The sequence below is a fragment of the Erinaceus europaeus genome, chromosome 4 (assembly GCF_950295315.1).
Source record: "Erinaceus europaeus chromosome 4, mEriEur2.1, whole genome shotgun sequence".
Lineage (NCBI taxonomy): Eukaryota > Metazoa > Chordata > Mammalia > Eulipotyphla > Erinaceidae > Erinaceus > Erinaceus europaeus.
In genome coordinates this window covers 91,588,172-91,616,065 of record NC_080165.1, presented here as the reverse complement: position 1 = coordinate 91,616,065, position 27,894 = coordinate 91,588,172, and the positions used below count along the sequence as shown (strand labels likewise).

The following is a 27,894-nucleotide window of genomic DNA, read 5'->3' as shown; positions in this document are numbered from 1 at the left end:
TTTAGTTTCTTCTTTTATTGAAGTAATCCTAAATATTCTTCAGAAGCAATTCAAAGCATATAATACAAGAGAAATATTTTCTGTGTCCTCTACAAACTTCTTTGTGAACTATCAAATCCTAAGAACTAGACTCCAACTGTAAGTGATTTCTTAAGATTCCTATGGAGGTGGACGATGTCTTGATGGGCAAAATTCACACACAAGTTTGTGGTGTCTGCCATGTTAGGTATTTCTACAGTCCATGAATGGACTTAGAAAAGGGACACAGAAAATTCAAGTAGGAGGTCCATTCTTCTCTCAGACTTGCATTAAGTCCTATCCTACACTCATTTAGTCATTTACATTTAGCATGGTTGCACTATTTTATGGGCTTACACAATTTTACCTGATAAATGCTGGTGTTACTGAGGAAGAATGACCAAAGACCAAAACTCCAGCGATCATGGCAGTCTGCTGCCACCTCGTGGTGGTTAGATGTAAAATCTGAGAGCAGCAAATTCTGCAGGTCAGAGCTTTCAAGGAAAGCAAAATTAAGTGTGTCTACAAGCACACAGTATGAAGGTCATGTGTAGAGTATACAGACAGGCTAGGATTATTCAATAGCTTGGATATTTGGGTCTAAATGATATATTCGTCTGAACTGACATCACTGCAAAGAAAGCTTTCTTGGATTCAAAGCTTCTCTCCACTAGCACAGAAAACCTCCTCCTGCATCCACCCCAAATCTGTCCTAAAACAAAGTGCTTGGGAGAAAAGAAACTGCCAACAAATACAGAAAAGATAAACAAAAGTCAGCTGTGTCAAGAAATGGCTTGGTTTGTTCTGGGATGAGCAGCTTCTTGCAATGAGTATACGTGCAGCAATCTTGGTCCTTCCCCACTTTCTTCTTTTTTATCTCAAGATACTTTTTGTTACCCATCCCCAAACTTTCACAAAGTCCTGATTCCACTGTTTCACATGTCTCAATACTTCAGTTCAATCAAACACTGCTATTCAGGAAATGAAGACAAAGGCTTGGATGGGGGTGAAGCAAGGGGAAGGAAACATGGGAGAAATGTTCTTGGCAGAACCCAAAGTTCAGAGATGAGGTTTCCTCAGATGAGAAAGATGATGCCCTCAGACACCATAACCTGGTTATCATCCTGCATCTTGCTCAGTGCAGCCTGGATCTCCTCTGAAGAAAAGGGCTCTTCTTTATCCTTGTTGATGGTTTCTGTGACACGATTCATACCCACAGACTGCGCGTGAGCTTCCCGGAACACCTCCAAAAGGGCCGCCTTGAATGCCTTCAACCTGCCAAGGACAGAAAGGAAAGTAAGGGTGAGTGAGGAGGAATAAACACATCCAAGTGCTCTCTGACAACATCTACATTAGGAAAACCCAACATGCTAATGTCTCCTGCTTTCAGAGCCTCAGGCATGAAAGTCTTTTCTTAATCAAAAAAAAAAATTTTTTTAATCTACGCATTCAAGAGAAAGAAGAAATTAAAGCATTGCTCTGGCATATTGTGGTGCTGGGGCGTCGAACGGGAGCTCTCCCCTGGACATTTGACCCATACTCCCAGCCTGTTTCTATCTTTCCCTAGTGGGGTAGGGCTCTAGGGAGGTGGGGTTCCAGGACTCATTGGTGCGGTCATCATTACAGATTTTCTTTAATATAAGTTTAACTCAAAATTTGATGTGATGCTTCCGGAGTCTTATATCATATTTTAACTTTTTATTAAAATATGATTTAAGGGGACCATGTGGTGGTGCACCTGGTTGACTGCACGTTACAAAGCACAAGGACCTGGGTTGAAGGCCCCGGTCCCCACCTGCAGGGGGAAAGCTTTGCAAATGGTGAAGCAGTGTTGCAGGTGTCTGTCTCTCTCTCTTCCCTCTCAATTTCTGGCTATCTCTATCCAATAAATAAATACACACACACAAAAAAAAAAGTGGTCTGGGAGGTAACACAATGGATAAAGCATGAGGTCCTTAGTTCAATCCCCAGCAGCACATGTACCAGAGTGATGTCTGATTCTTTCTCTCTGTCTCCTCCTTTCTCATTAATTAATAAATAAAATACTTAAAAAAAAAAAAGGGGGAGTCTGGCGGTAGCGCAGTAGGTTAAGCACAGGTGGCACAAAGCGCAAGGACCGGCATAAGGATCCCGGTTCGAGACCCTGGCTCCCCACTTGCAGGGGAGTCGCTTCACAAGCGGTGAAGCAGGTCTGCAGGTGTCTTTCTCTCCCCCTCTCTGTCTTCTCCTCCTCTCTCCATTTGTCTCTGTCCTATACAACAATAACAACATCAGTAGTAACTACAACAATAAAGACAACAAAAGGAAATAAATAAATATTAAAAAATTAAAAAAAATAATCTGTTGGCTCCCTCTTGAGGGCCACTATTAAAAAAAACAAAACTATTGGGAGTCAGGCGGTAGCACAGTGGGTTAAGCGCACGTGGTATAAAGCACAATGACAGGCATAAGGACCCCAGTTCAAGCCCCCGGCTCCCCACCTGCAGGAGGAGTAGCTTCACAAGTGGTGAAGCAGGTCTGCAGGTGTCTATTTTCTCTCCCCCCCCCCGTCTCCCCTCCTCCATCTCTCTCTGTCCTATTCAACAACGACGACATCAACAATAATAGCTACAACAATAATACAACAAGGACAACAAAGGGAATAAATTAACTTAAAAAAAAGATTAAAGATTTACACTATAAGAAATGACCTAGTGACCTCACACATTAAATAAAATGAGACTCACGAAAAACTGGCATATGTTGTATGTGTATAATGCTTGTCTTTTTATAATAAACATTTTTGTAAAATCTATGTGTCCACAGTATTATTATACATACTCCTGCTCTTTGGCAGTTGCCCCACATCTGGATTTTCCTTCTTTTAAAATTAAACTACTGTAATATAGAACCTCTTAGACATCGAGAATGGTATTTCACAAATCAAAAGCCTCCAAGGATGTTGGAAATTTTTGTTCCCATACATAACTGTTAAAAATATAAACTGGGATTGCATCATCTGGAGACAATTTAGCAGCAAATACTAAGAACAGACCCAGGAAATCCATTTCTAGAAATTAATGCCATTAGCTACACTTAAAATAAATGAAAGAATGCTTTACAGTAAACAGTTTTCTGAAACCTAAACATCCATTATTGGGAAGCACCAAAAAAAAAAAAAAAAAAAGCTACATATCCACATGGAAATCTTGTGGTTATTAAACAAGTGAACTCCACAAGTTCGACTGTTATCCCTAGGTGATAGAATTACAACTGACCTTAATGCTATTTTTCTAAATATTTTTCAGTGTTTTCCAATATATATATATATATATATATTGCATGTGCATTTAAGGTATTATTAAAAGGAAAAAAAACTGCAGCCATGGAGCTACTTCAATATATTTATGTTTAATTAAAACTAAATATAAATTTAAAGATAAAGTTGTTTCTGAAATAATATTAAAAAAAAACTTCAGGCTGGCAAAATAGCTCACTTGGATGGTATGCTGCTTTGCCATGCACTTGACCCCGGTTCAAGCCCAGCCCCCACTACATTTGAGAATGCTTTGGTGCTCTGGTCTCTTTCTGTACTCCCTACATCTAAAACAAAGTCTTCACCTTAAAAAAATAGTAACAATTCAGTGAAAAGTAAGTATGTATATCCCCTACTTATGTGATACTATCTACACACATATATAGTAAGATACAATATATGTTAGTAAGACACAAATTTGCTCTTGTTACAAGACTCTTCTTCCTGCTCTCACAAGGGTATATTTTGAAATTCCCAAAATTATTTACAAAGTAAATAATAAAAATCAAAACAACTGCGAAATCCTGAGTAGAGGGTATACAAGCGTTCTTTGTTATTTTTGTAACTGGTTTTTAAGTTTGATATTATAATCAAAGTATTAATTTGTTTTCAAATACTTGGACCTCTGGACGATAAATCCAGCTCATTTCATATTCCCTCCCTAGGAAGAAGTCCTTAACCCCAGCAGCACTTAGAATTCATTTCCTGGATACTGTACAGCAAACCATAACTAAAGGACTTTTCAAAGTTAACCCAATTACCAAATAATGTGATGATAACATTAACTATCCATTGTCTTTTTGAACCCTAAGACAGCAGGAACCTCACATCTCCACTATAGAGCCCCTACTTCCCCCAGTCCTGGAACCCTTGGATAGGGCCCACTTTCCCGTATGCATCTCCCAATCCATACCAAATAATATTGCATCTGCCGATCACAACCTAACCAACACAACGATTGCCACCTCAACATGCTTCAGTTCAGACTGCGTCCAGAGACTTCACGAGTGGAATGACAACCCTTCAGCTTCATTACTCGGGTGAGACCTTTCCTTTTATAGTATACTCTAATTCCATCCCAGGTGGTTCACTTTCTAACAAAGTCCCATAACCTAGATATACACCAGTTTCTGTGAGAGAGAGCTTATGTTCACACGTATCCATAAACTACTACAAAATATATACCTGAAAGCAGAAGTAAACTAGAGTTTGCAGTGAGTACCCCCCTAACACTTCCTCTCCACTATTCCAAGCTTTGGGTCCATGATTGCTCAACAATTTGTTTAGCTTCATATGTTAACTCTCTTTTCAATCACCAGGTTCCAGATGCCACCAGGATGCTGGCCAGGCTTCCCTGGATTGAAGACCCCACCAATGTGTCCTGGAGCTCAGCTTCCCCAGAGACCCACCCTACTAGGGAAAGAGAGAGGCAGACTGGGAGTATGGACTGACCAGTCAATGCCCATGTTCAGTGGGGAAGCAATTACAGAAGCCAGACCTTCTACCTTCTGCAACCCTCAATGACCCTGGGTCTATGCTCCCAGAGGGATAGAGAATGGGAAGGGGAGGGGGTGGGTTATGGAGATTGGGTGGTGGGAATTGTGTGGAGTTGTACCCCTCCTACCCTATGGTTTTGTTAATTAATCCTTTCTTAAATAAAAAAATTAAAAAAAAAAAGAATTCATTTCCTTACTCACCTGGCTTCACTCAACTCCACCTTCTGCGACTCCACCGTCTCCTGGGATTCCTGGGACTCTTTAGTCTCTTGGGATTCAGCAGTCTTTGGAGTGTGCACTTACGAAGATAAATGGTTGAAAAGAGTGAAAGGACAATGTGAAGCCATTTCCACAAACACCAGAGAAATTATCTTCTCTGCTCTATGCTCCTCACTGAGCCAACTAACCTGTTTCATATGACTGTTATCTTAGGGGCCATAACTGAGTCGGGTGGGAGGGACCCTTAACAAATATGCTATCTGGGATGCCAATACTGGGCCTGACAAAGAGCACACAATACATCAAGCAGGAAGTAAACAACTCAGCAAAGTTTACTTTTCAAAAATTTTACTGTGGGTTTCCCAAAGTTCTCTTGGGACAAAGCTCTCAGCCACAGCACCTTAGTCAAGAAGCCAAGTAAAAGGCCACCAGAAAAATAGTACAAAGAGCAACTAAAAAACTCAGGAATCAAAGGAACTCACCTTGAGGCATTTCCTCTTCTGTGTCACTAAAGTCATAGGGATCATAAGATTCCCCATCCTTGGCATGTGAACGTCGAGTCTTCCTTCTGAAAATACCCATGGAAATTAATAGGATTTCCGGGGGAACCCCATCCTGTGCCTCTGTCCACACAAAAAAAAGTAGATCTATGCAGTTAAAGTGAAATGGTTAGGCTTGCAGAGACTTCACTTTTTTAAAAAAAATTATTTTTTTAGTGATTTGATAATGACTGACGAGACTATGGGATAAGAGGGATACAATTCCATAGTGTGGTCATTTTATTTTTTAATTGATTTAATTATGATCAATAAGTCTGCTGGATTAGAGGGTTACATTTCCCACTAGCAGAGTTCTGGATTTCATCCCCTCCATTGAAAGCTTTCCTATTCTTTATCCCTCTGGAAGTATGGACCCAGGATCATTATGGGGTGCAGAAGGTGGAAGGGCTGGCTTCTGTAATTGCTTTTCCGCTGAACATGGGTATTGGCAGGTTGATCAATACTCCCAGCCTGTTTCTATCTTTCCCAAGTAGGGCAGGGGTCTGGAGAGAGGGGTTCCAGGACACATTAGTGGGGTTGTCTGAGATTTTACTTTTTAATGAAAGTCTCTAGACTAGAACACAAGTCCTGCTTCCCAATAATTTTCTCCTATCATTCACCCTTTTGAAACTCAACCATATGAAAGGGAAAAAAATAATAATCCCAAGGAAAAGAATTTTCAAGTGCTTATTTAAAAAAGCTCTAAGAGGGCAACTACTCCTAATTAACTTTTTAAAAATATTTTATTGGATACAGACAGAGATCAAGAGGGAATAGGAAGACAGAAAGAAGAGAGACAGATGACTGCCACACTGCTCCACTGTTTGTGAAGCTTCCTCCCTGCAGGAGGGGACTAGGGTCCTTGTGTATGGTAACATGTGCACTTAACCAGTTTTACTACTGTTCACCTGCCTCTGCCCCCTTCTTCTTTTTTTTTGCAATAGAGGTCAAGAACATCAATCTAAAGACAGGGAGGGAGGGGCTTCACTCTCTCTCCTTTGTGCAGATTATCTCCAGTCTCCTATTTGCAAGTCTAAGCTAAGCACTCTACCTCTTCCCTGAAGAACCTGATGTCAACAGACTGCACTTGGTCCACATGCCAGCACTCTCCTCACATCTAACTGTAATCATTTTTTACCTCATTTCTTTTTGTCCCACCTTACCTCTTCCTCATATGCTCTTGGTCCTCCTGGCTTTTCTCTTCTTCATCTTCTGTCTCTGATTCATCTTCATCTCTCTTCTTACGTTTTTTCTCCTTTTCCAGAACCTAAAACAAAGCCAGGTAGCCAGGTACAAGTGGGTGGGAAGGGTCACTGATGCCAGGGAGCTGAATAGCGAACTCACAACTAGAGTACCTTCTGCAGAAAATGACTTTTCCACGTGTCTGATGAGTCATCTAGCTTACTAACCCCAAGTCCTAGGACTCAGGGAATAAATGGGTTGCTACCTATCTTTCTCATTAATAAATAAATAAAAATTGACAAAGGAGGAAAAAAAAAATTCAAGAAGCTTATCAAAGTCAATCCGTCGGAAACACCTACTTAAAAATTTTTTTTTTTCTTTTTACCAGAGCACTGTTCAGCTCTGGCTTATGGTGGTTTGGGTGATTGAACCTGGAACTTTGGAGCCTCAGGCATGAGTTTCTTTGTATAACCATTATGCTACCTATACCTGCCCCACCTACATTTTTTTTAAAGACAGAGGAAGAGCAGGGTTAGTCAGAGATGTACTTGACTAAACACATCAACTAAACCAGAATCTCTGGGGCCTTTAAGGGTACTGCATCACATAGATATCCTTAATTTATTTATTGGCTAGAGACAGCCATAAATCAAGAGGAAAGGGGGTGACAGGGAAAGAGTCAGAGGGATACCTGCAACACTGTTTCATCACTTGCAAAGCTTTCCCCAAGGTGAAGTCAAGGAGCTCAAACCCAGTCCTTGCACACTGTAACATGTGCACTCACCCAGATGCATCACCACCCAGGCCCAGGATTCCACACCTCTATTTCAAAGCTTCCCATCTCATTTTCACATGCAGCTAAGTTTGAGAACCATTGGTGCTGGAGGTCTCCGAGCAAGGACAGATGCTATTTTGGACTGATGACTCCTATGTACAGAACAGCCACACAGGACTATGAAGCCCAAGCACCTCCATTCTCACCTTCTTGAAATAAGCATACTGGACTAACTCTACTGCTGCCTCTGCATCCTGCAGGTCCACAGTCTTGCTCATGCGGGCCTTGGCATGGGCAGTGGATAATCGAATCAGAGTTTCCAGTGTCCGGGCTGTAACTGGAGATGTCTGTAAAAAAATAAATAAATATCAACAATTTGTTTGGATTTGTATGTTACCTGTCTTTTCAACCACCAGGTTCCAGATGCTAGCATGATGCTGACCAGACTTCCCTGGACAGACAACCCCACCAATGTGTCCTGGAGCTCCATTTCCCCAGAGCCCTTCCCCACTAGGAAAAGAGAGAGACAGGCTGGGAGTATGGCTCGACCTGTCAACACCCATGTTCAGCAGGGAAGCAATTATAGAAGCCAGACCTTCAACCTTCCGCATCCCACAATGACCTTGGGTCCATACTCCCAGAGGGTTAAAGAATAGGAAAGCTATTAAGAGAGGGGATGGGATACGGAGTTCTGGCGGTGGGAACTGTGTGGAGTTGTACCCCTCTTATCCTATGGTTTAGTCAATGTTTCCTTTTTATAAATAAAAAATTTTAAAATTAAATAAGTAAGACAAAGGAGAACAGCTTGTCCAATGTCTCCACTACACAGGACAGGATAAGGACATTGCCAGCAAAGCTGTAAGAACTCCAAGCAAAGGACTAAGAAATCTGCATTTCTGTAACTACCATATAAAATCTGGAAAGACAGAAATGGTCTGGCCATTGCTCTCAAACATCAGAGCTACCTTTCACTGACGTAGTTTCAGCTAAAGGAGGAAGAGACCTAAATGAGGAGGTCTCTCTACTATGGATCATACAAAGCAGACCAGCCACAGATCAGCCAATGGTAAAGCACTGCGAAAGCAACTGGCCACAAAAGTCACTCACAAGAATAAACCCTCAACTGTAGGGGTGAAGAAACTTTACCATCATAGAACTGATACAGTAGCATTTAGTGAAATTAGAGACTATCAGAAGCTGGGCAGTGGTGCACACAGTAGGTGCACACAGGAGAACGCATTACACCATGTGCAAGGACCCATCCAGGGTTTCCACCTGTATTGTTGCTTTATAAATGATAGAGCAGTGCTGCAGGTGTCTCTCTTCCTTTCTCTCCCGCCCTCCTTCTGACACTAATAATAATAGGAAGAAAGGGGGAAATGGCCACCAGGAGTCGTAGATTTGTGGTGCAGGCACTGTGATGACCCTCTTTCTGCAGGCAGAGAGAGAGAGAGAAGGGAAAGAGAGAGAGAACACAAGAGCACCAGAGGGAGAAATCAGATGTAATCCGAAGTCCATTGAATTTCTGATTTGTAAACTTCCCCCTTTCAACATCTGGACTGTGCAGATCTGTACTTCCAGAGTGTAGCTACTAGTGCGTTGCTGGAGGTATATGAGGCCTTATCTGGTTAGCCTTTTTGAAGATACCAATCTGTGTGCTAGAAATGCCAAATGTGGAACAATTATGTTAAAAGGCATCCAACTACAATGAGAAACATTTCATTTTCAAATTCTTCCTGTTACTGGTAGTTCTGAATGTTTACATATTTTTTCCATGAGGGTCAAAGGTATCTAACTGCAAGTGGGAAACAGACAGAAATCAAGTATTGGCAGTTTTTCCATTTTCATTTGTTTGTGAATTTTTAATATAAAGGAGGAAACATGTAAGGCATTATTGCAAGTCAAAATAGTAAGTCTCAGCAGTTCAACTTTATAACAATTTTAAGTAAACCTGTCAAAAATTTTAGGACAATTTTTTAAACAGGTAAATTTCTTTCATTTTTTTTCATTATCTTTATTTATTGGGTAGAGAAAATAGTAAGTCTCAGCAGTTTAATTCTATAACAATTTTAAGTAAACCTGTTAAAAAATTTAGAACAATTTTTTAAACAAGTAAATTTCTTTCTTTTTTTTCCATTATCTTTATTTATTCATTGGGTAGAGATAGGCAGAAATCAAGAGAAGAGGGTCAGAGACAGAGAAAGAGAGGGAGACCTGCAACACTGTTTTACTACTCACAAAACTTTCCCCCTGCAAGTGAGTACTAGGGCCTCGAACCCACGTTCCTACACATTGTAATGTACCACCACCACTCGGCTCCAACAAGTAAATTTCTTATTAAGGGCAAAAAGATAAAAATGATCAGGGAAAAAAGTGTGTGAGAGTATTCAGGTAGAGAGGGATCATAAAGTAGATCACTAGGCATCTTACAGCTGGAAAGACAAATGGTTAGAATTGAGTATAAATAGTAAAGACAGAAAAATAATCCTTTACTGTAGGCCTACTGAGCACCAGAAACTTTACTTACGGGAAAAAAAAAAATCAACGCAGCGGCCTGGAAAACAAGAGTGGTTTACACAACAGATTTTCATGCCTGAGGCACCTGAGGCCCCAGGTTCAATCCCTGACACCACCATATGCCAGAGCTAAACAGTGCTCAGGTATAAAAAAAGAAGGAAAAAAAATTCTCGTGTCATTTAACACTCTTAACTTGGAGTTTTATAGATGAATTTAATGAGACTCAAAAGATCACATAGCCTGTTCCAGGTCACGTTTAGAGAAGGGCATGAAAGAGGTTATCCATGAATCAATTTTGAAAATGTGGGTAAACTTGTTTAAAACAAAATGCAGAGCAGAAGTCTGATATGGTGTTACGGTCTTTCTCCTTTGGATGAAAATATACCAAAGTAGGGGCCCTCAGTCTTTTTCAAATGCTAATAATGATTGAAGAAATGGCATCCCTGGCCTAATGAGTCAGAACGTCTGTGCCTTTAAAACCAGGCATGTGGGATTTGGGTGGTAGTGCAGTGGGTTAAGTTAAGCAAGTGGCACAAAGTGCAAGGACTGGCTTAAGGATCCTGGTTCAAGCTCCTGCAGAGGAGGCGCTTCACAGGCGGTGAAGCAGGTCTGCAAGTGCCTATCTTTTTTTCCCCCTGTCTTTCCCTTCTCTCTCCATTTCTCTCTGTCCTATCCAACAACGACATCAATAACAACAACAATAAAACAACAAGGACAACAAAAGGGAGTAAATAAATAAATATTTTTTAAAAATAAAATAAAACCAGGCATGTATGCTTAAAGTTCTAAGAACTGCAGTGTGTATTCCTAAAAAAAAGCATCCTTTATGATCCCGGTTCGAGGCCCTGGTTCCCCACCTGCAGGGGAATCACTTCACAGGCAGTGAAGCAGGTCTGCAGGTGTCTGTCTTTCTCTCCCCCCCTCTGTCTTCCCCTCCTCTCTCCATCTTTCTCTGTCCTAACAATAACAACATCAATAACAACAACAATAAAACAAGGGCAACAAAAGGGAATACATATTTTTTTTAAATCTTAAATTTTAATATAGTGTATAGCATGTAAAAATTATAAAAACTATTTGAAGCTCCAAAGACCTTAAATTTAAAACGTCCCTCTGAGTTTTCACAAAATGTCTACAGTTGTTTGTAAATCATTAATCTCCTCAACAAAATCTTTTTCCCTCCCACAAAACTACTGAGATATCTGACTAGTGGCAAAATAGTCCCTCTACTTCTGAAGTAGTTTCACTCTAGATGGGGAAAAAGCATCAAAAACTAAAGATGTATCATTGAAAAAAAATTTTTTTAAATAAAGTATCCTTTATCCAACCTTCCCACTTTATACTGGGTTGTTGGAAAAGCTGAAACACATTTTTGCATGGAAAAATATGTCAAAGATAAAGAAACTGACAGGACGGGTGAAAGGATGTACACAAGGTTCAAAAGTAAGCTGAAAACCTCTGAGAAGAACAAAGAGCGCATTCTCTCTCTTTTTTAAAAATTGTTTTTTTAATTATCTTTATTTATTGGATAGAGACAGCCAGAAATTGAGAGGGAAGGGAATGATAGAGAGGGAGAGAGACAGAGAGACATCTGCAGCATTGCTTTGCCACTTGCAAAGCATTCCCCCTACAAGTGGGGGCTGGGGGATTGAACCTGGGTCCTTGCACATTGTAACACGTGCGGCCAACTAGATGCACCACCACCCAGCCCAAGAGCTCATTCTTTCTAGCATACTTCCCACCCCACCCCACCCCACCCCCAGTCTATAAGGCAGTGAGTAATAAATCTGGTCAATGCTACTTTCAAGTTTTCTTAACCATCACTCAATCTAACATTCAAAAACAAGCATTAAAGTACACATAGAAGTACATTTTCCTGTGGTCCGGGAAAAGCGCAGTGGTAAAGCTTTGGCCTCCCAAGCATGAGGTCCTGAGTTTGATCTGTGGCAGCACATGTGCCAGAGTGATGTCTGGTTCTTTCTCCTCCTATCTTTCTCATAAATAAAATCTTAAAAAAAAAAAAGGACATTTCCCTAATCACTGAATGATTTAACATTCAAAAGTAAGCATATTCACAAAGAAGTACATTTCCCTGATGATTTAAGGTTTTAATGATTTAAGAGACTATCAAGAGTTTGAATGTTTAAGCACTCCAGTTAGGAGGAATCAACTAGAAAGCTAATGAAACATTAGCCTACATCAGAACTACAAAATCCAAGCTGAAGAATGTATTTTATTTTATTTTATTTTTTTTGGGGGGGGGATCTTTTTTTTTTATTTTTATACACATGACAAGATTTTACACCAAGAATAGTCAGTTAAATAGTACAAATTTACATTTATGAGGAATGTTAAAAAAAAACTCAACTAAAAAACCCACTTCTTCCTGTGACCCACAATCCCAATGTTTTACAGTGCAGGGGATGTATTTTAATCCACTGAACCACAACTGAAATAGTGTAATGTGCATCAGAGGACCACAGGTACAATGGAACATGTGCAATTGGTAAGAGAACAACTAAGAAAAGGAAGTAATTAATCTGAAGAAAAAAACACAACCTCTATAAAGCAAAATTAAGAATCCGACTCAAGTCATAGTGAAACAAGTTTTTTAACTTCAATAAATAGAAGATTCTATATTTAAAGCAGTGATATAGTGGTGGCACCTGGTTGAGTGCATGTTACAATGCACAAGGACCCGGGTTCGAGCTCCCAGTCCCCATCTGTAGGGGAAAGCTTCATGAGTGGTAAAGCAGAGCTGCAGGTGTCTCTCTGTCTCTCTCCCTCTCTATCATTCCCTTCCCTCCCGATATCTGGCTGTCTCTATCCAATAAATAAATAAAGACAGTAATAATAATAATAAAAAAAGCAGTGATATAGTAGGGATATTGTCATTGGAAGTGTTGAAGAATTGATAGTAAGATGTTCAAAAGACAGAATTCCTGTCCTGGGTATGAGGCTGGAGTTGATCAAGAGTCGATTTCTTTATCAAGGGATGAGGATTTTGAGCTTGGGCCTTTCAGCAGTGAAACTGTATTATGAACTATGCTTTCCCAAAATATTTAGATAAATTCATGGACATGTATATTTGGTTTTCAGAGATATCTGTGGATAATCATCACAGTTTGTGAAGCTCCTAATCATTTGTCAAACTCTTGCTCAAATTATCATGCTCTGGAAATAGTTATCGGACATTTATATCCTTTCTAAAGAAAAAAAAATAGCTTCTTCATCCATATTCCAACAGTCTTTCACATTCACTGCTTTTTAAATATACACATGATCTTTCTATTTATCCACTATTCTGCCTCCTGATCTTGGAGTCTGAGATCTTTGAAGGCAGTTCTTAGTATTTTTAAACTAAATATTAGAACACAGACAAAGATCAGTTCCCAGAAACTGCTCTATAGCTCTGCCTGAATCCAGCTCCTAAAGGCTAGAAGTTATTTAAACAAATGAGACACATGCTATCTCTGGGGTTCTCATTCCATTTCCCATTCCAAAAGGAGATGACTAAAACTGCCTAACAAGCAGACTTTTAGATCAGAAAGGAAAAGCTACGCAATTACTTAAAATACCTCCGGAGCTCTGAGAGCAGGAACTCTCAGGTACATATTCCCTTTGCAGACTCACCCTGGCAGTGTCTGAGCTCATGCTGTCTTGGCTACGTAGGCGTGAATATTCTTCCGCAATGTAGGCTGCTGACTCCTGTGTTAGGATGGGTTTGATGATTTTGGCCACATGGATATACTTCCTCATGAAAGCTGCACTCACCATCTTCTCTCTGTAACAACATACAGGGAAGTCTAAATTCCTGTCACACCTTAGATCCTGCTGGGAGTGGTGACTTTGCCCCTCCTCAAAGAAGTCAAATGGCAGAGAGAAGATTCAGCCTAGAGCCCAGTTCTAACCCCACTTACATAATGTGTGCACAACACTTTTCCACCATTTCCTTAGGTATTAATTAGATATTGTTGGTGAGGTAGAAAGTTTAGGGCTTCCCCCCGCCCCCTCTATTTTATACATAGAAAAGCTATAGCTCAGGTAAGTTGAAATGAACTTAAATTAATCCTCTCTTCTTACCAATAGGTGTGAAGAATATTCTTTTTTTAATCTTCATTTATTGAATAAAGACAGCCAGAAGTTGAGAGGAGAGGTGGGGGGGGGGGGGGGGGAGAAGGTTTCCCCCTGGCAGGTGGGGACTAGCGACTTGAACCCAGGTCCTTGCACATTGTAATGTGTGCACTTAACCAGATGTGCCAATGTGCCACCACCCAGCCCCAAGGTGTGAAGATTATTCTATGCTTTCTACTGAACCATGGCCAAAAACAGAGGTATATGACCCACATTTTAAGTTTTAAGCATCTAGACCTGTCTCCTTTATCTAAATCTACCTGAAAATTCTCTGTCTGCAATCTTCAAACCTTTTGCTATCACCTCTTCACAAATGGCTACCTGATGACATACCCACTATCAGATAGGAATATTGTCAAATTCTAAGAAAAGATCAAATCCAAAATCTGATCACTGACAGTATTATATTTACGAAGCTATAATAGTCTGGGAAAGGAGTCTGAGCATTCAGAAAAGGAAAGATGCCAATTGGCTATGATCCTAAGCTGGATCCTGAGCCAGGAAACATGATGCCAGATACACATGAACTCTCCGTGAACATACTACGAGTCCAGATAAACATGAACTCTAATATGAAACAAATATCAGGTTCCCTCAATGGAAAGGTATGAAGAATGCTCACTTTTTCTTCTTGGTTCCATGTAGAAGGTTATCGTGCTTCTCATAAATCTGAGTGTCCTGCTGCTCTTCCTGGTCAAAGTTGGGATCATCTGTGGCCAGGATATCCACAGCACTACCCAAGGGCATAGCTAGAAAAGAGAGAGAAGAGTAAGAAAGTGCTTAACGTGTGCAAAACTACTTCTTCTGTAACAATGACAAAGCAAGAACCCAGAAAGAAGCAGACATGATGACCCACCAAAATAAGGCAGATTAGAACCACCTGGCCCTGAGAAGATACTCAAAAATGTTCCCATTTCCATAAATGAGGAAAACAAAAAAAGAACAGCAGGGTGGTCAGGGAGGTAAGGGTATCATCAGTACCAACACAGACACTAGAACAGCTGTCATCAACCAGGTCAGACCAGAGATATATCACACTTATACAGGTTCCCATCCTTTAGTGCATCGTATTCTCAAGATGGCCTCACCATCGCCATCCTGCTCCCCAGGTGCCCTATAACGGTGCATCCTAAGGACATGGTCTGAGATCTCCCGATCCTGTTCAGGATCCATCTGGTCCAACATGATGAAGAGTAAGTCAAATCGGGACAGTAGTGAGTCCTGCAGCCCAATGTTCTCCATAGGCGTCTTGTATTGGTCATACTGGGGAACATAACAAAGATAAATAGATAAATTAATAAACAAACAGTAGAGGCAACATTAACAGCAAATGGAGGCCAAATAAATCATGTAAGAATAGAAAACCATATTTAAAAAAAAAAACACTGCAGTGAAGAAGTGATTTGAAGCTATTAAAATATTGAATTCATCTCTTGTATCTGCAGCCCTTCCCTAGCTGAAGCTATGGTGATGAGTGAATTCAAAACCCCATGTCCTTCCTTCCAAGCAAATACAGCGCTATTGCCCATCTTAGGTGACTTTAGAAGGCTGATATGAAGTCTCAAAATTATCCTTTTATGTCTCACACTTTAATCTGTTGCTCCCATTACCAAGACAGAATCAACCTTGAAAGATAATTGCAGAAGACAGGCAGTGGCACACCAGTTGTGTACACACATTACCATGTACGAGAAGGACCTGGGCTCAAGCTGGAGGGGGTGGTGGCGAGTCACTAGCAGTGAAGCAGGTCTGCAGGTTGTCAATCTTTCTCTCTCCCTTCCCCCTTCTTGCTCAATTTCTCTCTGTACTATCAAAGAAAATAAAATAGAAAGAAAAAATAAAAAGAATTAAAAAAGGGTGGGGGATAGCCACAGGGAGCAGCTCAAGGATAACCTGCAAAAGCCTCAAGGATAACAACCCTGGTGGCAAGTAAAAATATGAAGAGAAAGAAAGATAATTACCTCTTCCCTGCCTACTTATAGACAAGATGGCTAAACCAGAAGCATTTAGAAACTTTGAAGCCCCTGGGCAGGGGGAGATAGTATAATGGTTATACAAAGAGATTCTCATGTCTGAGGCTCCAAGATTCCAGGTTCAATCTCCCACACCACCATAAACCAGAGCTGAGCAGGGCTCTGGAGAAAGAAGAAAAAAAGTATATATTGAAGCTCCTAATTCAAAAAGTAGTAAGTAAAAATCTCAATGGAAATGAGTAGTAATCTATAAAACATGCTACCTTAAGGATCAAGGAAACAAATTTTGTCTTGGATTCAAGAACCCATAGTGGCATTTCAATCTTGGGCCTTCTGGCTGATGCTTTCCACAGTCAGGGGGCAACAGTAGTGATTCTCATTGCACTCAGCAGGATATGACATTTTTCTCACTATATGTTCCAGTGTAATTTCTTCAGGATGAGATAAATGGTTCTGTACTATTCTGTGCTTTAGAATCAACACAGAATCTATCCAAACCACAACTACAAAGGGTCCCAACCCAGAACCATAGATACAAAAACTGGACTGGAGATGAGTCATCTGTGTGTTTCATTAAAACAAAACAAACAAAAAAATAGCCACCAAGCCAGGGATGACCACACACAGTGAAATCAATTGTATGGCTATGGTTACAGATGGAAAGCCAGACTTTTGGTGATCAGCACAATATAGTATATACAGATCTTAATAAGGAAATCTGTACATCTGGAACCTACATAATGTAATATACCAAGGGGGGAAAGAAGACTCTGGCCTCATAAACTGCCAGAGCATAGCTTGAGCTCTCATTTCAAATCCTGGTTCTGCACTTTCTAGCTTATGATTCTTTAAGAATTTGATTTACCTTGTATGCTTCCATCTCCTCATTTCTAAGTAGGTCATAATTACTTATACCTGCCTCACAGGATTATTTTGAGAATAAAAGTGGATAGACGTAAGGCATTTATGAGCACTAATAGTCTTATTAGAGTGCAATACTTAAAGAAGGCAATTTGCTCATCTCTATCAAAATAAAAATCACTTAAGCTAGTTACTCTATTGCTATGTATTTATCATAAGAGATATATTCCCAAATACATAACAAAATAATATAACTAAAAGGATCTTAGTTGCAACTTCAAACATCAGGTAGGAAATGGGAAAACACCAAATTCCCATCAAATGAAGACTAAACAGATTACTATAAACGTACAATAGAATACTAGACAGCTGCTAAGAAAATAAATAAAAATAAGCAAATTCCAAATCAGATAGAATATAACCTAGGGGAGTCAGGCTGTTGTAGCACAGCGAGTTAAGCGCAGGTGGCGCAAAGCACAAGGACTGGTGTCAGGATCCTGATTCAAGCCCTGGCTCCCCACCTGCAGGGGAGTTGCTTCACAGGTGGTGAAGCAGGTCTTCGGGTGTCTATCTTTCCCTCCCCCCCCCCCCCCCGCCGTCTTCCCCTCCTCTCTCCATTTCCGTGTCCTATCCAACAATGACGACAACAATAATAACTACAACAATAAAACAACAAGGGCAACAAAAGGGAATAAATAAATATTTAAAAAAAAAAAAAGAATATAACACCCAGGACTGTCACACTAAAAAACAAAATTATGTTAACTCATTTTTGGTTGGTTGATTAGTCACCAGGGTTATCCCTGGAGCTCAGTGCATGCACGACTTCATTTCCAGGATCTCTCACTTGCTTCCCAGATCATCACTCACTCTCCTGACTTCATAGAGGATGAGAGATAAGAAAAGATAATGAGAGAGGTAATTAACGAAAGCTGAGGAGATAGCATAATGGTTATGTGAAGATTTTCATGCCTGAGACTCCGCTCCCAGGCTCAATCGCCAGCAATGCAGTAAGCCAGAACTGAGCAGTGCTCTGATTAAAAAAAAAAACTTGCAGCCTGTTCACCATTTGTAACGCTTCCCAACACACACACACACACACACACACACACACACACACGCGCGCACAGACCTTGAACCTGAATCTTTAAGCATGGGAACACATGTGCTCTACCAGATAAACCACCAAGAGGCCCTGTTACAATAATTCTTAATAAAAAGACTGTATAATTCCTGGCACATACTTAAAAGTTTTATTTCCTGAAACACATTTTATCTGTTAGTGCCTATGTCTTAAGAAAGGAATAGCAGGAAGGCTTTAAATTTAACACATCCCTCTGTTCTGTTTATAAATTTCTGTCATGTTCATACAGTACTTTTACTTTAATATTGTTACAAATTACCAAGATTGTAAGACTACAGATTACTTTTGGTTTTGTTCAGTGTACTTTTATGCCTATTTATGTTAAAGAGTTTTCTAGGGGGTTCTAGTATGTATGAATGGGGGAGAGACCACTACTCTAAGCTGACAATAAGAAGATGCTGACTGGGGCCACACAGCAGCGCAGCAGGTTATGTACACATGGCTCCAAGAGCAGGGACCGGCAGAAGGATCCCGGTTTGAGCCCCTGGCTCCCCACCTGAAGGGGGGGGTCGCTGCACAAGTGGTGAAGCAGGTCTGCAGGTGTCTATCTTTCTCTCCCTCTCTCTGTCTTCCCCATCTATCTTGATTTCTCTCTGTCCTATCCAGCAACAATAACAGCAATGGCAACAAGGGTAACAAAATGGGGAAAATGGCAAAAGTGGCTTCCAGGAGCAATGGATTGGTGGATTGGTAGTGCAAGCATGAAGTCCCAACGATAACCCTGGAGGCAAAAAAAAAAAAAAAAAAAAAAGGTGCTGACTTTATTTTGATCTCTGATCTATTACTCTCCAAGATACCTAAAATAAACTTATTGGCATAGATTTCCAGTAAACCAAATGATGAGGGTAACAGGTAGTTGATTTCACTTACCCTGCCGTAGACAGGGTTGGCAGCTGCCAAAACACTGCAGCGGGCATTCAGTCGAGCATGGATACCAGCTTTAGCAATGGTAACTCGGCCCTGCTCCATCACTTCGTGGATGGCTGTGCGGTCCATGTCAGACATTTTGTCAAACTCATCGATGCAAACCACACCTCGATCAGCCAAGACCATGGCCCCTGCTTCCAGACGGCGCTCCCCTAGGAAATGGGAAAGTATGGAAATAAACGCTATGGTCCAAGTTGTAAGGAAATTAAGAGAGGGGTTGCAATCTCCTTCTAGGCATCTTGAACTAACACACATGAGAATACAGTGAGAACAGCACCCAAAGCTGAAAGGTACTACCCATGTGGGCAGTTTTTCCCTATATCTCTTTGACCCACATTGATCACTTGAGACTTTTTTTTTTGCCTCCAGGGTTATTGCTGGGGTTTGGAGCCTGCACCATGATTCCATTGCTCCTAGAGGCTATTTTTCCCCCATTTTTTTTTTTTGCCCTGTTGTTGTCATTATTTTTATTGTCGCCATTGATGTTGTTGTTGGATAGGACAGAGAGAAACTGAGAGAAGAGGAGACAGAGAAGAGGGAGAGAAAAATAGACACCTGCAGACTTGCTTCACCGCTAGTGAGGCGACCCCCCTGCAGGTGGGGGAGCTGGGGGCTCGAACCGGGATCTTTATGCTGGTCCCTACTCTTCGCGCCATGTGCACTTAACCGGCTGTGCTACCGCCCGACCCCCTCACTTAGGATTTTTATCTTGCCGACATCATCAAGTGACTTCCCAACTAAATCTGCTCTTTTAAAATATTGTATTTCCTCACTTTGAATAGGGATATAGAGCAGTTGAAAGGGAAGAGGGAGACAGAGAAGGAGCGCTCAAGTGAGATTCCCACAGCACTGCTTCACCACTCCTGAAGCCTCTCTCCTACAGGTGGGGACTAGGGGGCTTGAACTCTGATCTTTGTACACTATAATGCGTACACTCAACCTTGTGCCACCCAAGAGTGCTACCGCCTGGCCCTTCTATAGTAGCCTTTAAGTCTCTTCCTTTAATTTTCATTTCCCTTCCAATTTGCTATGCTTTCTCCTTCCACTCTCTTCCCAATCACCTCCAAGGAAACATTTTTGTCAGCAAAAGGCCACCCAAAGACTTACACAGTTCACGATTGCCAGATACTAAGTCTCCTATGATTTGCCCCCAAATGACCTCTCAATTCTATCTCCCTAACTCAACACAGTGACTAAAGTAAACTCAGCAAGTTATGCTTGGCCTCACTGCTAGGTATTTGTCATGCATCCTTAAATCCTTACCTGTTTCCTGGTCTGTGGTGACGGCAGCTGTAAGACCCACTCCAGAGGAGCCCCGGCCAGTAGTGGGGATAGCCCGGGGTGCAGTGCACAGCACATACCGTAGAAGCTGAGACTTGGCAACAGATGGATCTCCTATAATTACATGAAGGCAATGGTGACTCTCCAAGAAATCCACCCTAACCCCCAAGAAGTTCCTTGTATTCTAAAACAACTCCCAGCACAAAAGACATAAAGTAATTGCCTGGAAAAATATTACTTTCTGGGAGTCGGGCAGTAGCACAGCAGGTTAAGCACACATGGCACAAAGTGCAAAGACTGGCAGAAGGATCCCGGTTCGAGCCCCCGACTCCCCACCTGCAGGGGAGTCGCTTCACAAGCAGTGAGGCAAGTCTGCAGGTGTCTATCTTTCTCTCCCCCTCTCTGTCTTCCCCTCCTCTCTCCATTTCTCTCTCTTATCCAACAATGACATGAATAACAATAATAACTACAATAATAAAAACAAAGGCAACAAAAGGAAATAAATGCTTTGAAAAAAATTTTTTAAAAAAGCACACTGAAACACATTAAAAAAATTAAAAAAAAAATACTTTCTTCCCTTTAGCAATCACAGGGAGGGAAAAAAAAAAAAACCAGAAATAACTGCATCTTTATCCTTTTGCCATCTGATGAAACTGAAATATACAATCATAATGCACAATCTTACAACTCGTATCTTTCCACGACCACACACCACAAAAGAACCTGAAATAAAAGAACCTGAAATAAATCCCCAACATCATACCTATTAGAAGAATATTGATATCCCCACGGATGTGGCTGCCATTCTCCAGGTCTCGTTCCACCCCTCCCAAAAGCAAGCAGAGAATGGCTTTTTTGACATAGTCATTCCCATGGATACTGGGGGCCAATGACCTGGCCAACTGATCAAAGATATCCTACAGATAGGATAAAAGAGAGAGAAAGCCTAGAGATTAGATACTTTGCTGAGCTTCACTTGATCCTTTATTTAAAAAATGATTAAAGAGTAATGGCACTATTTCCAATTATAAAAATGTCTTCTCTAAGATATATATAAGTTTAAGAGGCCATTGTAAAAACACATAGAGGACATCTGGATCTCAAAAGTTGCTTAGAGCTTTTAATCTTCCCACATTAAAAAAAAAAAAAACATGTTAAGTGTGATAAATATTTATGTTGTGCTTCAGTAGAAACTTTTAATAGTAAAACGTAACAATATGTTTGTTGTTCACTTCTAAAGGTGGACAGCTTGTCTTTAAAAAGAAAAAAAAAGTATCTTAAAAATTAAGTTAGTATTATATTACTAATGTACTTACTATAGAATCACCAGAATATTGGTACTACAAATCCATCTTTTTTTTTTTTTTTTTTAAATCAGAGCACCACTCAGCTCTGGCTTATGGTGGTGCTGGGGATTGAACCTGGGGCCCTTAGTGTCACAGGCATGAAAGTCTTTTAACATAGCCATTACACTATCTACCTCAGCCCTTTCTAATATGTATAGGGTTCATTTAATAGACCAGCAAGTAGCAAAACAGAATAATACAGAGTAGCAAAAACATCCTTTCATTTGCTGAACAGGTCAAAACTAGAAGTTAACAGCAAATGCCTTCAAAGAAAAAAACTGACTTTCCTCCTGATACAGTCTAGGAAAGGCCATGCCAAACACAACCCTTTCAAATTCATCATCTCAAAATCACTAAAGGACAACCAGACCTTAGAACGAGTTTTACTAAACTTCTTGATCTTGGCAATATCCTCAGCAGAGAATGAAGGCTGAATGTCTTTGCTCATTTGCTTCACATTACAGGCAATCAGGACAGTCCTGGAACAGAGAGGAAGAGGAAGTTTGCATTTTTCTTTAAAGAGGGCTTTAATACTATTTACTTTATTTATTTAATTTTATAGGGACAGAGAAAAATTGAAGAAGAGACTGATGGAGAGAGGGAAAGAAGCAACTGCAACACTGCTTTACCAGATGTGAAACTTTCATCCCTGCAGGTGGGGCTTGAACCTTGGTCTTTACACTGTTGTAACATTCACCACCTTATCCCAAGTTTGCTATTTTCAATTCCTAACATCAGAATCATCTTAGGCTACTAATCTAAAATAGCAAATTAGAAGACAAAGCAAAGAAAAGCTAGTTCTTGGCCTATGACCTAAATATGCCAGTGAGGCCTCATGTTAGAAATGTATTTTGGGTGGTTCGGGAGGTGGCACAGTGGATAAGGCTTTGGATTCTCAAGCATGAGGTCCTGAGTTCAATCCCCGCAGCACATGTACCAGAGTGATGTCTGGTTCTTTCTCTCTCTTCTATCATTTCTCATGAATAAATAAAATCTTAAAAAAAAAAACAAACTCTGTACAGAAAATATAAATTACATCAAAAAAAAAAAAGAAAAAGAAAAGAAATGTATTTCAGCCCTGGGTCCATACTCCCAGAGGGATAAAGAACAGAAAAGCTATCATGGGAGGGGATGAGATGTGAAGTTCTGATGGTGGGAATTGTGTGGAGAGTCACCACTGCCCTCTTATCCTATGGTTTTGTCAATGTTTCCTTTTTATAAATAAAAATAAATAAATAAACAGAAATAAATAAATAAAAGGGAGTCAGGCAGTAGCACAGCGGGTTAAGCGCAGGTGGTGCAAAGTGCAAGGGCTGGTGTAAGGATCCTGGTTCAAGCCCCCAGCTCCCCACCTGCAGGGGAGTCTCTTCATAATCGGTGAATCAGGTCTGCAGGTGTCTATCTTTCACTCCCCCTATCTGTCTTCCCCTCCCCCATCTCTCTCTGTCCTATCCAACAACATCAATAATAATTACAACAATAAAACAACAAGGGCAACAAAAGGGAATAAATAAATATTTAAAAAGTAAATAAATAAAAAGAAATGTATTTCGGGGGTTGGGTGGTAGTGCAGCAGGTTAAGCACACGTGGCACTAAGCACAAGGACCAGTGTAAGGATCCCAGTTCGAGCCCCCTGCTCCCCCACCTGCACGGAAGTCGCTTCACAGGTGGTAAAGCAGGTCTGCAGGTGTCTATCTTTCTCTCTTCCATCTTCCCCTCCTCTCTCCATTTCTCTCTGTCCTATCCAACAACAATGATATCAACAACAATAACTACAACAACAACAAAAAACAAGGGCAACAAAAAGGAAAATAAATAAATTTTAAAAAAAAGAAATGTATTTCTAGATTTCAAGGGAGGGGGTAGGATATGGAAATCTGGTAATGGGGACTGTATGGAATTGTACCCCTCTTATCCTATGGTCTTGTCAATATTTTTTATTTTATAAATTTAAAGAAATGTATTTCTCTCCTGCTAATCCACAGAGCTTCTGACAGAAGCATATATGAGAATAGTTGTGAAACTGAGGTAGGCCATGAGGCTTTATATATATTCATTACCAATAACTCTTATCTACCTTTAGTTTAGGACATTACTAGTTTTTTTTTTTTTTTTGCGCCTCTAGGGTTATTGCTGGGGCTCAGTGCCTGCACTATGAATCCACTGTTCCTGGAGGCCATTTTTCTCCTTTTGTTGCTCTTGTTGTCTATCGTTGTTGTGGTAATTATTTTTGTTGTTGTTATTGTTGTCGTTGTTGGATAGGACAGAGAGAGAGGAGGGGAAGACAGAGAGGGGGAGAGAAAGACAGACACCTACAGACCTGCTTCACCGATTATGAAGCGACCCCCCCTGCAGGTGGAGAACCTGGCCCCAGGACATTACTAGTTTTATCTGATGGTAGAGGCAACCCTTCTCCAGGCATGTGGAATGCTCTATCTATTAGATCTCGCTCTCCTAGACATGCAAACTGGAGAAAGAATACTGCCAGTAGCTTTTCAAAGACTTCAGGATGGCCCATTACCTGAAGGTCCCTGAGGTGTAACCTCCCTTCTTCCCAGGAAGACAACGGTATGTTCCCACCACCTGGACTCGGTCACCAGGCTTCACTTTATCCACCAAGTCATCATCCAGAATGACATCCACAGAGCGGGGAAGCTGACCAGCTGGGGCCTTTTCTGGCATCTCCTGGATGGTGATGGTTTGGTGGTCCTTGTAGACAGAAAGGCCATATTCTGTTTCAAGAGGGTTGTTTTCTTCATCCTGGAAAAGGCACAGAGAAGAAGAGAGTATCTCAATTATTGTGGGGAAACAAACACAAATTTAGAGGCCTTCATAGGTCTTTGTTAGGATTTCAGTAATTCCAGATAGAAACGGTGAGATAGACAACTAGACAGACACACAGATACATAATACACAAAGAAATCACAATACCGTAGCTTTCTCCAGTGTAGTGGGGGGTTGGGCTCAAACTTGCACTACATGCAAGGCAAAGCAGCACTTTCTTCATCTATGTGAATTATTTTGTTGGCCCAATATATTATTATTTTAAATAAGAACCATGGGCTTCAACACTGGCTAACAAATCAGTCTTGCTATTAGAGTGATCCTTACTTTTCACCCTATTTCTAGAAGAGCAATAATAGGCATTAACCCGGGACTTTAGTAGAAGACATTTTTAACTCCAATCTCCAATTACTCAATCAAGTTATTCCCCTCACCTTGGTGGGATAGACAGAGCTGGATGGAAAAGGTACAAGGGTGGTAAGATCAGAGTAACGTCGCTCTATGGTCTTCTTGGTAGCAGGACAGTAGTGGACACTGCGGACAACTTTGGGACGAACTAGAGAGCCTAGGAATAAAAAGCATGCATACAAAGTCATCCAGCTAGACAATACTGAGGTGGGATACTGAGGCAAACATCTGCTAAATTCCAAATACTGTGTTAGCTTCGAACTAATTCAAAGCTAATTATTATTTACTCAGTCCCATACCTATAAACAAAACATCACCCTATCTTGTACAACTTTACAACTTGATCTTGAATGAGAAACAGGGTTGGAAAGGGTAGAATATCAAGAACCAAGACTCCCCCATTTTCAGCATAATTTACCAATCTGCTTGCACAGGAAGTCACTCAAGGCCCCCTAGTCATTATAAACACTCAGCTCTTCCAAGGCTCACCTCACAATTTCAGTGTCCTAGAAGTTATTAACTACATAGCTCTACTCTACTTTTCTTCTTTTTTCCAACCCTTTAGGTCTATTCCATATCCATTCCTAGATGTCTACTTACATTTAGTGACAATGCCTTCCAAACACACCACACAACTGAGGAAGCATGAGGTAAGAGTTCGTGGAGAGACGTGCTTGGAGCCAAAGCTTCCCTCCAATCCTATGTAGAACTCTTCATACTGCTTGGCATAAGTGGCATCAATGGAGGCCACAAAATCCTTTAAGGCCCTCTGGAAGGCAACCAGTTCCTCAAAGGCATTGTTCAGGAGGCTGTTTATAGGTAAGACAATAAAAATTAGACAGAAAGGGGAATCGGGCTGTAGCGCAGCAGTTTAAGCGTAGGTAGTGCAAAGCATAAGGATCCCGGTTCGAGCCCTGATTCCCCACCTGCAGGGGAGTCGCTTCACAAAGCAGGTCTGCAGGTGTCTATCTTTCTCTCCCCCTCTCTGTCTTCCTCCTCCTCTCTCCATTTCTCTCTGTCCTATCCAATGACAATGACAACAATCATAACTACAACAATAAAACAACAAGTGCAACAAAAGGGAGTAAATAAATAAAATAAATATTTAAGAAAAAAAATTAGACAGAAAGAACAGAACTTTAAAATATACCTCAATACAAAAATGGACATCCTTACATGAATAAGACCAAGAAATAAAACCAAGAAAGTACCACTTTGTCCTAACATCCGTAATACACACCAGAACTGACGGACAACTTTAATCTAACTTATCAGAAATACAAGAAAAAAATGATACTTAGCAATACATAGAAAACAGTGCTCTTGAAAGGAAATGTCTTACCATATAGGAGCAGGTAAGGCAAGAGTCTACAAGTAAAAAATAAATAAATAAATAAATAAAAATTACCCGGGCTGAGCAGTGGCACACCAGGTTGTGCGCACATTGTACAAAGCACCTGTGCAAGGATTCAGGTTCCAGCCTTCTGGCTGCCCCACTTGGGGCGGGGGGTATCTCTCTTCACAAGCTGTGAAGCAAGTCTGCAGGTGTCTTTCTCTCTTCCTATCTCCCCCCCTCTTCTCAATTTCTTTCTGTCCTATCAAAAAAAATTTTTTTTTCATCTTAATATCTCCTAGGAAGCCCTCAATGGGGGTGGGGGGCAATCTCTGTCAATACATCCCAACCCCCTCCACCCTTTCCACTCACCGGTTGGCTCTCTTCTCGTTTTTTCTGCGCAGGTCATTCACATTGACAATCAGTCGGTATTGGTTGTCACTTATCAGTTCCCGAACTTTGCTCTGATAAATTCCTTGATCTTCCTGCAAAATAGCATATCGTGCACATATTACAGTGAACAAGTTCCAAAATAAAATGGTTTTAAAAAGAGGTTAACTCTCACAGCAAGTCAATCTCTGCAGCAGAAGCGGTTCTAACTTTTTAATTTATTTTCACTCATTAGCCTCAGATTTCACACACACCCATAGGAATTCTGAGGACTTGTTCAAGGTTCATACAATTCCTATTACCAGGAGCAATTTTTATGTAATCCGGTATTTCTCAACCCTTGATGGGAACGTAAATGAAGTCCCATGATGTCTAAACGGAAAATTAGTAAAAAAAAAAAAAAAAAAACACCTTGTTAAAATGTAAACTAAACAGACTTTTAAATACATTAAATTACTTTTCACTGTACAGAGAGAAAATGTTTAACTTCCCGTGCTGTAAAATACAAGAGTTTTAATATCCGGGCCTAAAAGACTTGGGAGTCTGAGCTATTTGTTAACAGACACCATTATCAACTAGTCGTGACACTTGACGACCACTCTGTGGTTTTCTATCTTCAACTGCATTCAAAGCCCCGTATATCTGCGCACCATACCCCTGTTCTCTGAATTTCATTTGATACCGAAAAAAAAAAAAAAAAAGAACGCGGACAATTTTCTAGCAGCAAGTCGGTCCTCCACTCTCCCCCAGAATTGAGAGCGGGGAGTGATTTCAGAAAAGGTCAGAATCTATCTCGCCATTCTCTTGGCATTTGAGAGAAACCTGAAGTTTTCTGGGCGACCCGGCTATGACTTGTATTTACAAGGCAACTACAAAATCACTTGCTCTAAAGATGCCCGGACAGAAAACCTAAGGACTGACTCCCGCAAGTGGAAGCTACAAGACCCAGAAGAAAGGCTCCAGCGCCGTAGGGATCCGCTACAACACAACTTGCAAGCGCGGTGGGCCCCAGGCTCTGGGTCCGAAGCAGACGCGTGGAGGGCGACCCGTTTGGCCTCTGCGTCCCGGTTCCGAGCGCCAGAACCTCGAGGCCCAGCCCCTCCCTCACCTCGTCATCCAAGAAATCCAGGTAATCTCTTTGAGCTTCCCGCAGCTCCACATCGTCCAGCACCACGGTCCCTGCCATGCTTTCGCCGCCTTCAGAATCGCGGGCAGCGGCCCAGAATGACCCCGCCCCGGCGCGAAAACTTCCGAACTTTTCCCGCCAGCAG

General features: G+C 41.0%; 1 protein-coding gene across 2 annotated transcripts; it reads right to left on the bottom strand.

Moving 5' to 3' along the window:
* MCM3 (minichromosome maintenance complex component 3) lies at nt 1–27,894 on the bottom strand. 2 transcript variants are annotated; one of them, XM_007516517.3, is made up of 17 exons: nt 27,732–27,894; nt 26,606–26,718; nt 25,501–25,709; nt 24,927–25,057; nt 24,230–24,468; nt 22,078–22,186; nt 21,125–21,278; nt 20,344–20,475; nt 19,024–19,232; nt 15,264–15,438; nt 14,798–14,924; nt 13,675–13,825; nt 7,731–7,871; nt 6,731–6,834; nt 5,511–5,596; nt 5,011–5,107; nt 1–1,293 (listed from the first exon to the last, which is right to left on the bottom strand). In XM_007516517.3, exons 1-17 carry the CDS (start codon nt 27,807–27,809, stop codon nt 1,095–1,097), a joined length of 2,454 nt encoding a protein of 817 aa, XP_007516579.1. In that variant the 5' UTR covers nt 27,810–27,894; the 3' UTR covers nt 1–1,094. The 2 variants fall into 2 exon arrangements, with proteins under 2 accessions (XP_007516579.1, XP_007516580.1); XM_007516518.3 differs by lacking the exon at nt 26,606–26,718 and having other exon boundaries at nt 27,732–27,784.